At 39.5% G+C, this 17,685-nt stretch overlaps 1 protein-coding gene across 4 annotated transcripts; it reads right to left on the bottom strand.

Annotated features, from left to right (window-relative positions):
• Positions 1-13,557: 13,557 nt before the first annotated feature.
• On the bottom strand, positions 13,558-17,179 carry LOC145803069 (uncharacterized). 4 transcript variants are annotated; one of them, XR_014345172.1, is made up of 3 exons: positions 17,060-17,179; positions 15,786-15,950; positions 15,445-15,695 (listed from the first exon to the last, which is right to left on the bottom strand). XR_014345172.1 is itself a non-coding variant. In XM_082896419.1 (2 exons), the coding sequence occupies exons 1-2, from the start codon at positions 14,956-14,958 to the stop codon at positions 14,053-14,055; spliced, it is 384 nt and encodes a 127-aa protein (XP_082752545.1). In that variant the 5' UTR covers positions 14,959-15,289; the 3' UTR covers positions 13,558-14,052. The 4 variants fall into 4 exon arrangements, 1 of the variants encoding a protein (XP_082752545.1); XR_014345173.1 differs by having other exon boundaries at positions 15,445-15,658; XR_014345174.1 differs by lacking the exons at positions 15,445-15,695; positions 15,786-15,950 and adding an exon at positions 13,558-14,343 and having other exon boundaries at positions 17,060-17,173.
• Positions 17,180-17,685: the final 506 nt, after the last annotated feature.

Raw genomic sequence — 17,685 nt, 5'->3', positions numbered from 1 at the left:
CTCTCTCGGAGTAAGAAAAGAAAAGAAAAAGAAAAAAAGAGACGAAAGCTTAAAAGAGATGTGGTGAGAATGGAAAAGCAAATCATCAAGCTTCAAGGAATGAATCTAAAATTGTTAAAATCTTTAAGAGAGGCATACACAGAAAATTGGGTTGGCGCTCCCGAGGATCGCTTTCCGACAGGACTGTATGACTGCTTGAACCCACAAATTCCATGATTATTTCCCCATTCCAATGTAAAAGGAGACGAATTGTCCCAAGGATTTGGAGCCAAACCTGCTTCTATATTGCTAATATCATCCTCCAATTCCTTGTATTGCTTCATCACATCCCTCACCGTCTTCCCCGGTATCATGGTTGCCACTCTCTGCAGGGGTCCAATTTATGCTGCTACTCTCTTCAAACAACCAATTCGAGTTTGAAAGATTGGATGCTGGCGACAGAATCTCCATCCCCCACTTCATCTCATCTTTTTTTCTTTTTTCTTTTTTTCACAGCTGCGTACGTATGTATACACCCTTCTTCCACATCAACTGCCAACTCACTGGGGGTCTTGGGGCCATGTTTCACTGGGGTCTGTAGTGGAACTGTTATAAGAAAGGTAAGGTACATGTCTACGTGGCCGTATTCACATCAACAATGATTCATCCCACTAAAAACACCACCACTAATAGCACTAATGCATTAAAAAAGTAAAAAAAAAAAAAATACAATTTCAAGACCAAAACATCACATCATTACTGACGAGACCCACTGCCACCTAATTAGTGGGAGCACTAATTAGTGCTCCCAAGCATTTTTCTATTCACATTGCCACTATTGTCCTGTGTATGACGTAAGGTGCAAACATTTTTTTGTAAAGAAAGAAATGAAGTTGTTGTTAGTTTGACATATAAAAATTAATTAAATTTTTTATTTAATTGAAATTTTTATCTATTTATGCAAAAAATTAAAAACATTTGTTTGCAAACATTAATTTTAATTTTTACATATAAAAATTAATTAAATTTTTTTTGGTTTAGTGAATTTGGGGAAAAAAAAATTGAAAATCACTTTCTATCTCCTACACATCTATCAAACACTTTTTCTCTCTCTTCTCTCATTCTCAATCATTTTTTCTCTCACATACATCTATTCAACTACAACAAAATTATTTCCAAAGCTCCTATACTCCAAAACTATTTCCAAAATATACAACCAAACAAATCAAAAAAATTTCTAAACTCTTTCCCTAGAATTTATTTTCAAAATTTGTCTCCCAAAACCAAACCAAACAAGGCCTAAGTTTTTATTCAATTTTTTTTTGTTCCAAAATATTTTTATCTTTTTAAAAATTAATGAAAAAAATACTATGAATTTTCTATTTTATCCTCTTTGAAATTCATTACTACTACAAAATATATAATAATGACAATTGCTATTAAAAAAAAAAGAGAAAGAAAAGAAAGGGGAAATGGTGAATTTCAAATAATTTAGTTAAGTTAGAAAAGAAAATTTTACAGCAATAGACAAATGTGGTTGCCAAATTTGGCCTTCACATATACAAACAGTTAATTTAAAAAATAAAAAATAAAATTACAAAGGCAATCTACATTAAAATAGTAAATGATAACATGTAGTACTTAAAAAAAAAAAAAAAATTGCAATGCACTTGAATACTCCTTACACGAATTACAAATTAAAATAAATTTCTTAGTCACATTGCTTGCAACTTTGCCTTACAAGTATTGAAATTAGGAATTCAAATGATGAGAAATTCATATGCACTTTTATTGGTTACGCTAAAAAATAATTAGTTAATTAAATTGGGAACTTTGTTCGAAATTTGATTGTCAATTTACATAAATTTCAAATGCATATCAAAATTATAAAAATAACAAATTGACCGTATGACGACAACTTATAACAAAGAAGAAATGTTGTTCTTAAATTTAGGAGTTATAGTAAATTTCATGAAAATCCTAATATCGTGAGACATGCGCGTTGCGGAAATAGAAATTACAAATTACACTAACATACAAATTAGATAACAAGCATTTCACAATAGTCCTTGATTCTATATGTGAAAAAAATGGTCACGGATGAGAACGCGAACTCTGGCCATATATACATCCGTATCCCCAACCATGAGGCTATCATCCATATTTTGTCCTCCTTTCACAACGAGCATGTCATCCAGAACTGAGGAACAGCTGACATGTTCGTTGTGTGCATTCGCAGCTATCTCATGTCTACGGATGAAATTGTGTAAGGCCATTGACGCACCAACCAATGGCACCTACACCGTCACAAAGTCATAGTCGGGCATGTCGTTGAGGAACTTCCGGAACGATTTCCACACTCCAAAAGTCCTTTCCACCATGCTCCTCAATGATGTGTGTGCTTCGTTAAACAATTCTCTTAGGTTATCGGGTCGTCCATGATCCCGGAACTGTGCTTGGTCATACTGAGACCCTTTGTATGGTGTCAAATACCCTTTCTTGTTTGGATATCCCGCATCCACAAGGTAATATTTACCTACATTTGCTCAATCATTTTAACGTACATACAACAAAATTAATAACAAGTACTTAATTTCAAATGTGTTACCTTCTTGGGGGTGCAGGAACGGTGCATGATTGTTCTCAATTATTTCCTTGAAGATGCGACTATCATGCATGCTTCTTTCCCAAGCACAAGATATGAAAATGAAGCACATGTCGAAGTTGCATACTGCTAGTATGTTTTAGGTTGGATATCCTTTTCGACTGTAATATGTGCCGGCAACATGGGGCAGGCAACACAGCTTCTACATGAGTACTGTCCAATGCTCCAATACAATGCTGCACTAATAACGTACAACACATGAGGTTCACATACAACACTTAAATGCAAAGTAACTGATAATGACAACTAATATGCTAACCTTGAAAGGCTCGTATTTCTCTCCAGATCGCAAATATGGATGCCTATTATTTTGATATCTAGTTGGCTTACAATGCACTTATGTGAACAACGTCATTGCTTCCAACACTACATGGAAATGTCGCGACACAGCTTCTCCCGAGTGTTGGAATCATAACTAAATTTTTCGGTTAATGCAACCATCCAACGTAGGGATGAACATCGCAACACTTTCTTCAATGTGTAATCCATGGGGTCTTATAGGTACCCGTAAACCGAAGTCACTTCGCAATGTGTCACACAACGCTTAAAACACATATAGCGGCATATGCAAATTTTGTTCACACCTGCCTATGTGCGCATCAAATAATTCTTGAATCCAGGCACGACCGGTCAGAATAGAAGTTCGACATGGGATCTTCTCCATGTACTTTAGGTAATATTCCATTGCATGCTACGTAGTGTCATCGATTACGTTGTTTTGTAGGTCTTTCTGTTCATCAGCGAGGTCGACGATTACATCATCGTAATTTCGATGGTTACTACTTTAACCGTTCCACATTTTGCAATTGATGACTCCTACAATGCACACAACACACACATCAATTATCCATTTGTAAACTAAGCACATCTGAAAACAATTTTCAAAATTTAAATAAATAACCATCTGTACATCTGCATGAGTATACTGAATATCGAGACTAATCCTCTGCCGACCAAGTCCTTCTTTCTCTTTTCTTTGCTTTTCTTTCCCTCGTCGTCACGTTCTCCTTTTACTTTGTTGGATTTAAAATGATCGGAAATAGTTCTCTAAATAGATTCCTTGATCTTGTTTTGTTTGGTTGTCGATTTTCACTAGTTTCGGAGAGTGTTAGGTCAAGTCCGGAGTGGCAGGGAGTCGAACCAGAAATTTTTTCTAGATAGGTTGGTTGGCCACACATGTGGTAAAGAGGCCGCATATGCGGGGAGTGAAGCCGCACGTACGGAATTCAGGGGATTGTTTGGCTGGCTTTCTGCTTAAATTACAGGTGCCGAGAGTGGTGTAGGAGAGGAGCCCCGCACGTGCGGGGGTGAGGGCCGCACGTGCGGAAGGGGCACCTCGCACGTGCGGGGAAGGGCGCTGCACGTGCGGCGGACGGGCAGTCTAGATCTCTGTTTTTATTTCTCTTTTTGGCCGAAGTGTATCTCATTTGGGGCTCTTTTCTCTCACTCTAAAACCTAATTTCTCTCATCCTTCTCTCTAGAAATCATCTCCAAAACATTAAAAACACTTTGATTCTTGCAATCCCTTGGGCGTAGATCACCATCCTCATCCTCTAATCTTGAAGATCAAGCTTGGGACTCTTCTTATTGTAGTGGAAGTTGAAGGATCCTCCTTTGGGGCTAGGGTTTCATCTCCCTCTTCATCAATCTTTGAGGTAGGGACATTCTTGAGTTATATATACATGTTTTGCTAAGTAAATGTTGATTTTAAAGTTCACTTGAAGTTTTGATGTTTATTTTGGTATTTGCTCTAAATGTAGAAAGGGTTTTCACAGAAATGGGTCTTTACCTTCTTTTTTTCTTAATCCATGAGGATACTCCTTGATAAAACTTTAAAATGATGATTTTGGTGGGATTTTACCAATGAAATGTGAAAGGTTTTGCCCTTGGTGAAAAACCCTAAAAGTTGGGGATTTTGAAGAACATATGGAAATGTCTATAGATTTTTCCGTCCATCTTTCTTGTGTTCAATAAATGAGATAATGTAATTCCTATCACTTGTTTTGTTAAATAGCAAACCTTCTTAAAAGTATGAGCATTGAGGAATTATTTTGATATTATTAGTAAAGATTGGGTCATGTATTATTATAAGGTGACAACGGTTGTGTACCATGAAATGTATGAATTGTGAAATTGTGTAGTTTAATGTTAAAGCATCATATGTGGCCTTGAAGAGGCTAGCTTGTTATGGGTTAGACATGAAGAGAGATTGTGGTTACAATAAATTGATGGAATGGTGAATTGATGTTGTTGTAGAGATAGTTGGAAATGGGTAATGCTACGAAGTATGATAAAGATCATTGCATGGCATACACATCTCAAATTATACTATTATGCATTGTAAATTGAGATTGAAAACATTTACTTCATGAAAGAAATAGATATTGTAATGGACTTATGAAAATGTGCTATGGGGTAAATACGTCGGTAAGTCCGAATAGGGGGTGTCGTTGAACTTGCTAAGTTAGCCTGAGTGTCCATGGTGAAAGACCAGAAAACCATGCAGATAGGTGTCGAGCCTTCCGGTTAATACCGGTAAAAATGATAGTTTGGTAGTACTCATAGAGTCTACTTACAGACACCAGCCTAGGGATTACCAGTGTCGTATTTACTGCCCCTTTTGATTAAATTGGAAGTTTTTGAAGTGTGTTGAGATTGCTAACTTTCGTTGAAATGGAAATTTTAAGAAAAACAAGAAATGAAGTTTTCTTTAAGAAAGCATGGCATAGCATGAACATTTGCTTTTTTATTGAGAGTTGCATAACTATATATACTTTGTTAGAATTCTTTACTAGGCTTTATGCTCACTCCTATGGGACTTTGGTGCAAGTAAAGACATGGTGATCCCGCCAAGTTGAGGGCGCGGATAATTGTAAAGAGTACATAGCTCTTATTTTGTTGTGATTTTTGTAAACCAAGGGCTAACGTGTTTGGGTCCGAGAGACCATTTTGTGTAACCGGGCTATCGCCTTGGACGATGTAAGCCCTTAAGGGAATTTATTTATTTTGAGATTTGTTGCTTCACATGCTATAGATTCATGTATCCTTGTATGTTGTGAATGTATACCGCATGTGGAACTTTTGTATTAAACCCATTTATTATACATGTGAAAATGAAGGGATTATTGTCATTTTGTAGTGAATGTCCATTAATTTGGGGAGTTCATGTTGAATTATTTTCGGAGCATTACAACTTGGTATCAGAGCTACTAGGTTTGAATACTTGGGGCTCGCGGGAAGTGGTTACTGCACCACAAGGGGTTCATTTCGCATGATTAGGAAATGTTTTGTCTATGTGATTAGGTGATAGCATGCTTATGTGACTATGTAGGTGTGGGATTGGACTTTTGGGATGTTATTTGCGCCTATTAGATTCCTTGAGGTCTTATTAGAAGGGTATCTGATCAATACGCATTCTACTAAGAATTCTTGGTTTCTCGTGGGACGAATCTCATCACTGAAGGATAATTTGTATGTGTTTACGTGACTACGTACTTATGTGGAGTGAATTGAATTGTTTGTGTGTTAGGATGTATATAATTGTGTTATTTAAATGTGTGAGGCAAGTTGCGAGCACATTTGGAAGTATGTGCTAAGTTATCTATTTTGTTCCTTAATTAGGATGTCGGGAAGGATTCGAACACGAGGTGGTAGTGGTGGAAGGCGAGGTCGAGGTCGCCGGGGTGTACATGAGATACCGGTCCACGAGGTCCCAGTACAGGAAAAGGGTTTAGGCCAAGCTAATATGGCCGAGCAAGTGGGGCAAGCGGAGGCACCGGGGCAAGCCAGCCAAGCCGCGATGGGGGCCCTAGCCCGAGAAATGGCGGGGGCATTAAGGGAATCAATGAATATACTTAGGGCGGAGACCCAAGCAAGGGAGAATATTACAGAGACAAGGGCGAGCTTCCTCACGAGGGAGTTCTTGCGGGCCAAACCAGATGAGTTCCATGGTGGCCCCAATCCGAAGAAGGCAGAAGAATGGCTAGAACAAATGATAAAGACTTTTGAAATGCTTCATATAGAGGATAGCGAATTAAGGATGACTCTTGCGAGTTACTATCTCAAAGGGGATACGGGGCAATGGTGGAAGTATGCCAAGGGTTGAATTGCACCAACATGGGAGGCATTTGTGGTGGCCTTCCAAGACAAGTACCTACCTCCCACTGCTAAGGAGAGGTTGAGGCATGAGTTCAAGGACCTTAAGAAATTAAATATGTCCATGGCCGAATTTGAAGCGGCCTTCTCTAGTTTGTCTTGGTTTGCACCGGAGTTAGTTGCAACGGAAGAGCGTCGTTGCATTGAGTTCGAGCAGAGGTTGAGAACAAAGATTTTGTTCAAGGTTGCCGAGAACATGATCCGAGATTATGATCGCCTTGTGGAGGCAGCTGCACATGTGGAGATTATTGTGGAGGCCGAAGAGGAGAGACTTCGGAATTCGATGTCCAAGGGCCAAGGGTCACAGGGGGACTTTAGGCCTAACAAGAAGAGTAAGAGCACCTTTTCATCCCAGTCTAAGTCGCAACAGTCTGGATCTAGTTTCCCCTTGCCTAGTGCGGGCCTGGGAAAGAGTGCACCGAGTAGGTTTTCTTATTTCGAGTGTGGCCAACCGGGTCACAAGGCCTTTGCTTGTCCACAGAAGGGAGGAGGACAGCAGATGTTGCCATCACCACCACCTAACGGATCTCAGAGTCAGCCTCAGGTAGGGGTCAGGGGCCTACTTGCTTTCAGTGCGGTCAGCTAGGGCATATGAAGAGAGCTTGCCCTCAGTTGGGAGGCGCGTCTGGCGCTTCAAGGTCTAGGCAGACACAGAGCCACCAGCAGGATCACTTAGCTCAACATTCACGAGTTCATTAGGGAGCCACTTCGGCTCAGTCAGTACAACAGGCCTATGCTCCGAGGGATGAGCAAGTTGAGCAGCGGTCACAAGGGCGCGTGTATGCAGTTACCGCGCTAGAGCAGTTGCCAGGATCCTCGGTAGTGAGAGGTATTTTTATTGTGTGTAATTCTTTGGCCAGTGTGTTGATAGATATGGATGCGTCTCAATTATTCATATCTGCTGCATTCGCATCTGCATTGGGGTTAGAGGTGACACAATTAGCATCTCCGCTCAGAGTAGAGTCTCCAGTTGGGGGTACAGTTGACCTAGATCGGGGTTGTCATGGTTGCAAGATAGAGGTTGCTGGGCGTAGACTTCCATTTGGTTTTGTGTTACTAGACATGTCGAGTTTTGACGTCATCCTAGGCATGGATTGGTTGTCATCGTATCAGGCAGTGATAGATTGTTTTCGTCAGAGGGTCACAGTGTGCACATCGGATGGTGATTGTTTTTACTTTCTGGGAGACCAGGTTGATAGGATTTTGTCGCCGGTATTTGATCCTCATAATAGGAATGAGCTTACTGGTCTTCTTGCTACTCTTCTGGATAATGAGAGTGGCGGAACTTGAGTTGAGTTGCCAAGGGTTATGTGTGAATACCCGGACGTGTTTCCCGAGGACCTTGCTAGTTTGCCACCCCATCGGGAGATTGAGTTCACCATCGACTTAGTGCTTGGAACGACACCAATTTCTATGGCACCATATAGGTTTGCCCCCGCAGAGTTACATGAGTTGAAGATTCAACTCCAAGAGCTTCCAAACAAGGGCTTCATTCGCCCTAGTACGTTACCTTGGTGAGCACCGACCCTCTTTGTAAAGAACAAGGATGGGTCGTTGCGATTGTGTATCGACTACCGTAAGTTGAACCGAGTTGCCGTTAAGAACAAATACCCTTTACCCAGAATAGATGACTTGTTTGATCAACTTAGAGGGTCTTGTTGCTTTTCGAAGATAGATTTGAGGTCAGGGTAACCCCAATTGAGAGTTCGGAAAAAGGACATCCAGAAAACGGCCTTTCGTATGCGTTATGGCCACTATGAGTTCCTTGTAATGCCATTTGGGTTGACTAATGCACCGGCTTCTTTCATGGATTTGATGAACTGAATATTTAGAGAGTACTTTGATCGTTTTGTGGTCGTCTTTGTGGACGACATCCTAATCTATTCGGCTTCCGAGGAGGAACATGAGACTCACTTGAGGATAGTGCTTGACTTACTTAGGGAGCACCAGTTGTATGCCAAATTTGAGAAATGTGAGTTTTGGCTCACTGAAGTGAAGTTTTTGGGCCATGTTGTGTCAAGAGAGGAACTGTAGATTCTTCGAAGATAGATTATGTACAAGATTGGGAGCAACCTAAGAACGTTTCTAAGATCCGGAGTTTCTTGGGATTGGCGGGGTACTACCGACGTTTTGTAAGAGATTTCTCTAGACTAGCTGCACCTTTAACTAGGTTGACTAGAAAGGGAGTTAAGTTTGTGTGGAGTGAGGCTTGTGAAAGATCTTTCCAAGAACTCAAAACTAGATTGACCACGGCATCGGTGTTGATCATTCCAGAGAGAGGTTTGGGGTATACTGTCTATTGTGATGCGTCTCGAGATGGGCTTGGTTGTGTGTTGATGCAGGAGGGGAAGGTTGTAGTGTATGGCTCGCGGTAATTGAAAACCCATGAGAAGAATTACCCTACCCACGACTTAGAGCTAGGCGCTGTAGTGTTTGCCTTGAAAATTTGGCGGCATTACTTGTATGGTGAAAGGTCTGAAGTTTTCTTCGACCATAAGAGCTTGAAGTATTTGTTTTCCCAGAAGGACTTGAACTTACGCCAACGGAGGTGGATGGAATTTTTAGAAGATTATGATTTTGAGTTACACTATCACCCGGGGAAGGCCAATATGGTGGCCGACGCCTTAAGCCGAAAAACCGTGAGTACCTTGGCGAGTGTGGCTATTCGGGAGTGGGTTATGTTGGGTGAAGTTGGCAAGTTTGAATTGCTTTTGGGTGAGCCTGAAAGGGGTGCAACATTGTTTACTTTGAGTGCTCAACCCACCTTGATTAGTAGAGTTGTAGAGGCACAACGAGGGGACCGCGAAGTAGAGTCAATTTGTGATAGAATCTCCAATGGGAAGAAAGAGAAGGGTTTGAACGTTCACTCGGATCAGAGTGTATGTTACCTAGATCGTCTGTTTGTGCCTGAATCTTGTAGAAAGGAAGTGCTTCGGGAGTTCCATCACTCACGCCTTGCGGTACATCCAAGAGGCACCAAAATGTATCAAGACCTTAGCCGTCAGTTTTGGTGGAGGGCTATGAAGCGGGATGTCGTATCTTTTGTGTCTAAGTGCCTTACTTGTCAGCAAGTGAAAGTCGAGCACCAGAGACCAGTGGGTTTGTTACAACCCTTACCTACAGTTGAGTGGAAATGGGAACACATTACCATGGACTTCGTAGTTGGGCTTCCTAGAACGCAGCGGGGCAATGATGCCATTTGGGTAATTGTTGATCAGTTGACTAAGTCCACACATTTCATTCCAATGCGTACTAGCAACTCAGTTGAGCACTTGGTGAAGTTGTACGTTAGAGAAATAGTTCGGCTTCATGGGGTTCCGGTAACCATTGTGTCGGATAGGGATCCTTGCTTTACCGCTCGGTTGTGGCAAAGCCTTCAAGAGGCATTGGAAACCAAGTTAACCTTTAGCACCACTTATCACCCTCAAATCGATGGGCCATCGGAGCGCACCATTCAATTCTTGGAGGACATGCTTAGAGCTTGTGCCCTAGACTTCAAGGGGTTTTGGGAGAGGCACTTACCGTTGATTGAATTTGCCTACAATAATAGTTATCAGGCTAGCATTCAGATGGCACCGTTTAAGGCCTTATATGGCCGACCTTGTAGGTCACCAGTCTGTTGGGCCAAGGTAGGGGATGCACTATTGTTGGGTCCGAAGATCGTTAGAGAGACAACCGAGAAAGTAGCTCTCATTTGAAAGAGATTAGCTACGACCCAAAGCCGACAGAAGAGTTATGCCGATAAGAGGAGGCGACCATTATCCTTCGAGGCGGGTGATCATGTGTTCCTTAAGATCTCACATAGGCGAGGTTTGATGAGGTTTGGTAAGAGTGGTAAGTTGTCTCCGAGGTTCATTGGGCCTTTCAAGATATTGGAGAGGATCGGGGAGGTGGCATACCAGTTAGCTTTACCGCCACAACTTTCGGGGGTTCACAATGTGTTTCACGTGTCTATGCTTAGGAAATATGAGCCCAACCCTTCTCATGTGTTAGATTGGGTTGATTTGGAGGTAGACAAGGATGCCTCTTACGAGGAGCGACCGGTTCAAATTTTAGATACCCGAGAGCAAGTATTGCGGGGTAAGACCTTACCGCTAGTGGAGGTGTTATGGAGACACCATGGGATTGAGGAAGCGACTTGGGAATGGGAAGTGGAGGTTCGCTCCAAGTATCTGAATTTTTTTAGCATGCCTAATTGTTTTATTTTAATTGTGATGTTCCCTAGTGATGAAGGGGGGAGTGCTAAATTGTTGATTACAAGTTATTGTATGTATTATTAAATTGGGCATGAGGTTGTGAAGGGATGACATTTTGCTATAAGTGTTTTATTCATATGCCTTGCGTAAACAAATGTAGTTTTGATGACATGATGATGAAAGGAAAAGGGTAAATCTTGGTTGAACATAGATGTTGTGATTCGAGAATGTTGTTAAAATGATTGTTGTTGCTAGAACACTTTAGGTTGATGGTTTGTTTTAAATTTCGGGGTCGAAATTTCCTAAGGTGGGGAGGTTGTGATGACCAAGTCCTTCTTTCTCTTTTCCTTGCTTTTCTTTCCCTCGTCGTCCCATTCTCCTTTTACTTCGTTGGATTTAAAATGATAGAAAATAGTTCTCTAAATAGAGTCCTTGATCTTGTTTTGTTTGGTTGTCGATTTTCACCAGTTTCGGAGAATGTCAGGTCAAGTTCGGAGTGGGAGGGAGTCGAACCAGAAATTTTTTCTGGACAGGTTGGCTGGCCGCACGTGCGGGGGCCTACGGCCGCACGTGCAGAATTCAAGGGATTGTTTGGCTGGCTTTCTACATAAATTGCAGGTGCGGAAAGTGCTGCGGAGAAAGGAGCCCTGCACGTGCGGGGGTGAGGGCCACACGTGTGGGAGGGGCACGCCGCACGTGCGGGGAAGGGCGCCGCACGTACAGCAGACGGGCAGTCTAGATCTCTGTTTTTATTTCTCTTTTTAGCTGAAGTATATCTCATTTGGGGCTCTTTTCTCTCACTCTAAAACCTAATTTATCTCCTCCTTCTCTCTAGAAATCATCTCCAAAACATTAAAAACACTTTGATTCTTGCAATCACTTGGGCTTAGATCACCATCCTCATCCTCTAATCTTGAAGATCAAGCTTGGGGCTCTTCTTGTTGTAGTGCAAGTTGAAGGATCCTCCTTTGGGGCTAGGGTTTCATCTCCCTCGTCATCAATCTTTGAGGTAGGGACATTCTTGAGTTATATATACATGTTTTGCCAAGGAAATGTTGATTTTAAAGTTCACTTGAAGTTTTGATGTTGATTTTGGTATTTGCTCTAAATGTAGAAAGGGTTTTCCAAGAAATGGGTCTTTACCTTCTTTTTTTCTTAATCCATGAGGATACTCCTTGATAAAACTTTAAAATGATGATTTTGGTGGGATTTTACCAATGAAATGCGAAAGGTTTTGCCCTTGGTGAAAAACCCTAAAAGTTGGGGATTTTGAAGAACATATGGAAATGTCTATGGATTTTTCTTTCTTTCTTTCTTGTGTTCAATAAATGAGATAATGTAGTTCCTATCACTTGTTTTGTTAAATAGCAAACCTTCTTAAACGTATGAGCAATGAGGAATTATTTTGATATTATTAGTAAAGATTTGTCATGCATTATTATAAGGTGACAACGGTTGTGTACCATGAAATGTATGAATTGTGAAATTGTATAGTTTAATGTTAAAGCATCATATGTGGCCTTGAAGAGGCTAGCTTGTTATGGGTTAGACATGAAGAGAGATTGTGGTTACAATAAATTGATGGAATGGTGAATTGATGTTCTTGTAGATGAGAAAGATCATTGCATGGCATACACATCTCAAATTATACTATTATGCATTGTAAATTGAGATTGAAAACATTTACTTCATGAAAGAAATAGATATTGTAATGGACTTATGAAAATGTGCTATGGGGTAAATACGTCGGTAAGTCCGGATAGGGGGTGTCGTTGAACTTGCTAAGTTAGCCTGAGTGTCCATGGTGAAAGACCAGAAAACCACGCGGATAGGTGTCGAGCCTTCCGGTTAATACCGGTAAAAATGATAGTTTGGTAGTACTCATAGAGTCTACTTACAGACACCAGCCTAGGGATTACCAGTGTCGTATTTACTGCCCCTTTTGATTAAATTGGAAGTTTTTGAAGTGTGTTGAGATTGCTAACTTTCGTTGAAATGGAAATTTTAAGAAAAGCAAGAAATGAAGTTTTCTTTAAGAAAGCATGGCATAGCATGAACATTTGCTTTTTTATTGAGAGTTGCATAACTATATATACTTTGTTAGAATTCTTTACTAGGCTTTATGCTCACCCCTATGGGACTTTGGTGCAAGTAAAGACATGGTGATCCCGCCAAGTTGAGGGCGCGGATAATTGTAAAGAGTACATAGCTCTTATTTTGTTGTGATTTTTGTAAGCCAAAGGCTAATGTGTTTGGGTCCGAGAGACCATTTTATATAACCGAGCTATTGCCTTGGAAGATGTAAGCCCTTAAGGGCATTTTATTATTTCGAGATTTGATGCTTCACATGCTATAGATTCATGTATCCTTGTATGTTGTGAATGTATACCGCATGTGGAACTTTTGTATTAAACCCATTTATTATATATGTGAAGATGGAGGGATTATTGTCATTTTGTAGTGGATGTCCATTAATTTGGGGAGTTCATGTTGAATTATTTTCGGGGCGTTACAAATCCATTACATGACATTCAACCATTAAAGTTCACAATGCAAAACAGTAAAGGTTAAACCATGATTCCATATTGCATAACACAAAAGTAGGTAGCGTTCACAAAAGTAAACTAACAGTAACTAAAGTGAAGTGCAACCACAAAAAAATAAATAAATAAATAAATACCAACAGAACTTGTCCACAAAAACCACACTACAACAAACCATTTCCGGTCCCATTTTTGCCTAACGGACCAAACCCAAGTAGTCACAGCCCTTTTGAAGCCTGCAATGCCGCAAGCCACCCAACTACATTCTCATCATTTGGCATGCACATCAATATTTCTCGGTAATATGCGTTCTCTAACGCAATGTAGATGAAATGGAATAGGGGGTACTGATGAAGTCCGGGATAGCCATAATCTGCTACATACATGCCTCAATGCCATACTTATGCGATGCACTAGTTCCGTGCCTGACCGTCAGGTGCTTCTGTGATTGAACTGCCTGAGACAGATGGTTAAAGCTATCCACAAGCACCAATGCTCCACTAGAGATCTTCTTCTACTTTCCACCGGTGCTACCTCCATTTTTCCTCTTTGCCCCGGGGTCTGCTTCTTTAAGATGGACAGTGGGGGAGTTTAGAGACGAGTCAACGATTGGTCTATATGGTTCGATAAATGGTAGCAACCCAAGAGCGTCCATTGAGTCGGGTTCACCTTCGCCAACATCCACAGCCTTCTCCCCCGGCATCCAATGGTGTTTTCCAGTCGCAGTTGCACCGGTAAATACTTTGCGCATCAACTCTTCATGCTCCGATGGTTTGGACTTGAATTTGTAAGCGATCTTTTTTGTCTGCAAATGAAAATTTAAATTAAAATTTAATCTTTTTCCTCACAGTAACATGGGACAATCAATGAACAAGTTACTTTCCATTACATGTGTGTACAAAATTAAAGGTGCCAGTTTCATACAAGTTAAAGGTGCCACTCATGGACTTTTAATAAGTTATGGACTCATATAACGTGTTGGCTTTAGCAGATAAATTTGACTACCAATAATTGTAGTCACAAGTACAAGTTGCCTTGAAACTTCATGAAATTGTCTTTGTTTTTTCCGTTTTATGTCCATAAATTTTATGTTGTGGATAAAATAATTGTGGGATAGAACTAAAAACGTGATTAATGAAATGTTTTGAAATAAAGTTATTTTTTATGTTGTGTAGTGTGGTACATTTGTATTAATTTTTTATTGAAATGTTTTGAAATAAACATGAGTTATATAAGTGAAATTTTACTACCAATAATTTTAGTAACAAGTACAAGTTGTCGTGAATCATGATTTATTACGTAAAATAAAATTTAAATTGGTGCATACCGATTTAAGCTTTTCCCACCACTTTTCCGATGTTGTGAACAACCCGGTGTCCCTGTCAAACCCATTGCCTGTGACACCTTTACTACTATCCATCAACTTGTTCCAAGTCTGCCATTCCTTTTTCAAACTGATATACTTGTTCTTCAACTATTTCATTTCATGACGTCTACCCGTGCACTTAGCGAATTTCAGTGGAATTTCCTTATACCCTGTTACGGTTATGGTTGTACCTACCTACCGGCCCGCTAATATTTCGTCCCTAACACACTCTAGGAAGATTTATGTGGCTGTACTATCCCAGTTCGCCTTATGTGCATGATCCAAGTCATCAACAAATCCTCCAGTAACTGATGGGCCAACCCTTTTATTTTTAGACGAGGTGTGAGGGGACGACTGTGTTGTAGCCATTCAATTAATGTGAGAGGACTTATTGTACACATTAGAACCCAGTTGATGAATACATTTCAGAAAATAAACTATGAACCATATGCAAAAGAGAACTTTCACAAAAGTTTAACAAAACTAGTACGATAATTACTAACAGCATGTAGCGTTTACATAAAAATGATCACAATGCAGTTATTTCTTCAAAATATCACTTCTTCAAAACATTACTTATGTACAAGGGTAATGATTTACGGGGTTTACATTCGCAATAATAAGATGACGACCATGATGCATAGCACACAAATCACTGTTTTCATTACACTTAAAGTATTAATAATGTGCACGACATCAACATGTAACTGCATGACATCGATTGTTGATGAGTCATGGTCGGGGCTCCGTCTCCCTGATTCGTCACACCAACTAATCCAATTAACACATTGCTAATGAGTAAGAAACATAACACTTATTAGTTATGGGAATTACAGTTTGCAAACATATGGAGTGAGAAATAATTATTTGTTACAACTCACCATAGGCGGGGGGCAAACATAATATGCATGGCTAGGATTTTTGTGAGACCTTGATACCTTCACAAAACAACGGCCATAGCCACAAGCACACATGCGTTGTGGCCATGTCGACGTGGCAGTGGAAAAACATGAAGCCATATTACTATACACAGACTAAACACATGCCTAAAACAGCACCACAGATTGGAGTTATAATTACAATACACGTATATTCGATGAAATGTAACAATTAATTTATAACAGCATATTAGATTGAAGGAATATGTATTTAATTTATAACAACAGTTGATTGTTAATAGCATAACAGATTGAGTGAATAGGTAATTAAGTTAACTCCAACAGATTTGCGCAATTCAAATTCACTATGTACAGATCAAATTTATAAGAACAGAGTTGAAAGAAAAAGAAAAAAAAAATAGAATATTGTATATGACCAACCTGAGAAGATCTTTACACTTTAAAAAATAAACCAACAAATTGCATTTTCCCCAACTTGATCAGCCTCCAATCTTAAAATTGGTTGATTTGGTAATTTTGCAACTTAACTCAAGTGTTTTGGCACTTGATTTGTCCATTAGTTTACACTTTTTTTTGTCCATTAGTTTTAAAAATTTGTGTACATGGAAAAAAGGTTAAATGAAAGAAGATTTAATTTTTTTTTATCAAATTAATAATTCAACAATTTTAAATTAAAAATTTTATTAAATTTGATGAAAAGAAAATTTTAACATATGAGAATAATTTTTAAAAAGATTTTAACAAAAAATTAATAAAGGAATTGAAATAATTCTTATCATGTCAAGTTTTTTATTTAAACTGAAAATCAAATTAGATAAAAATAAATAAAAAAATTGGTGAAGAGTGAGAGATGCTCTAAACAATTAAATGTTTGTTTTAGTTTTTATTTAGATGGAAGAAAGAAAAAAAAATGACAGTGAAATCTCCAGAAAAACCAAAATGAAGGAAGATCCAAAAGAGAAAAAAAATTATGTTTGCTGAGTAAAGAAGAAACAACATATACTTTTTTATTTTTTGTTGGACAAGAACAGAAAAGAAAGCCAGCAAGATCGGCGACTGAACCACCGAAGTTGGAACAAGAAAAAAAAATATTTGAAAGGGATTACATCATCATAGGTGCAGATCAGTGAAGAAAAAAAGAAAATACCATCAATATTTGCCAAATCACAGTAAGATCTAAAACAATGGGTTGAAAACCAAGAAGACCAAGTTCGTCAACGAAGAAGAAGCATAGAAATTGGGTTTGGCCACCGTACCTGTCGCAAATCCTCGGCAATCGGCTACTTGGTCTTTCCGTAACAGTTCCGCTGGAGTTAGCCACCGGAGAGAGGTATTGCACTCTTTTGTGAAACCCTCCAGTTAGACCCAAAATTTAATTGATAAGATGAGAGATATGAGAGATATGAGCACGTTTCCAAACAGATAGGAGCAATAGAGGGTAAAAATGTCTTTTTACCCAGATAATGCCATATAGCTGGACTGCAGCTCCATTACTTAGCTACAGTGTGACTTTTTGAATTTTTTTCCATTGGAGGTTTAAAATAGCCTACCAACCATGTTCCCAAACACCGCCAATAAGTGCCCTAAAGGCTTACAACTTTCTAAGATTTTTCTTGGTTACAACAAAAGTGGACGTAGGTCCAATACATTTTAAGCCCTTGGCTATACAAAACGAATACAACAAAAAGAGAAGCTTGTGCCCAAAATCTTCCCAAGCTACTACCTTGGCGGATATCACCAGCACTTGAAAATGTTTTTCCCATATAGGGTGAGCCAAAGCCCAATAGAAATAATCCAGTACAATATATGAAACTTAACGAAGATATAAGGATAAGATGCAAATACAATGCCATTGATAAACCATTTCATAATTCTTTTGCAA

Source organism: Camellia sinensis, chromosome 11 (genome assembly GCF_055761805.1).
Source record: "Camellia sinensis isolate YWXY chromosome 11, ASM5576180v1, whole genome shotgun sequence".
In the NCBI taxonomy this organism is placed as follows: Eukaryota; Viridiplantae; Streptophyta; class Magnoliopsida; order Ericales; family Theaceae; genus Camellia; species Camellia sinensis.
Note: the sequence above shows the minus strand (reverse complement) of the source record. Positions and strands in the feature narration are given on the sequence as shown.

What these genes read in the sequence shown, in the direction of transcription:
- LOC145803069 (XM_082896419.1), bottom strand. Translation starts at nt 14,958, where the DNA reads ATGGATAGTAGTAAAGGTGTCACAGGCAATGGGTTTGACAGGGACACC. An exon ending in GGTGGGAAAAGCTTAAATCG is followed by an intron (nt 14,344 to 14,865) that starts GTATGCACCAAT and finishes TTTCATTTGCAG; the next exon opens with ACAAAAAAGATCGCTTACAA.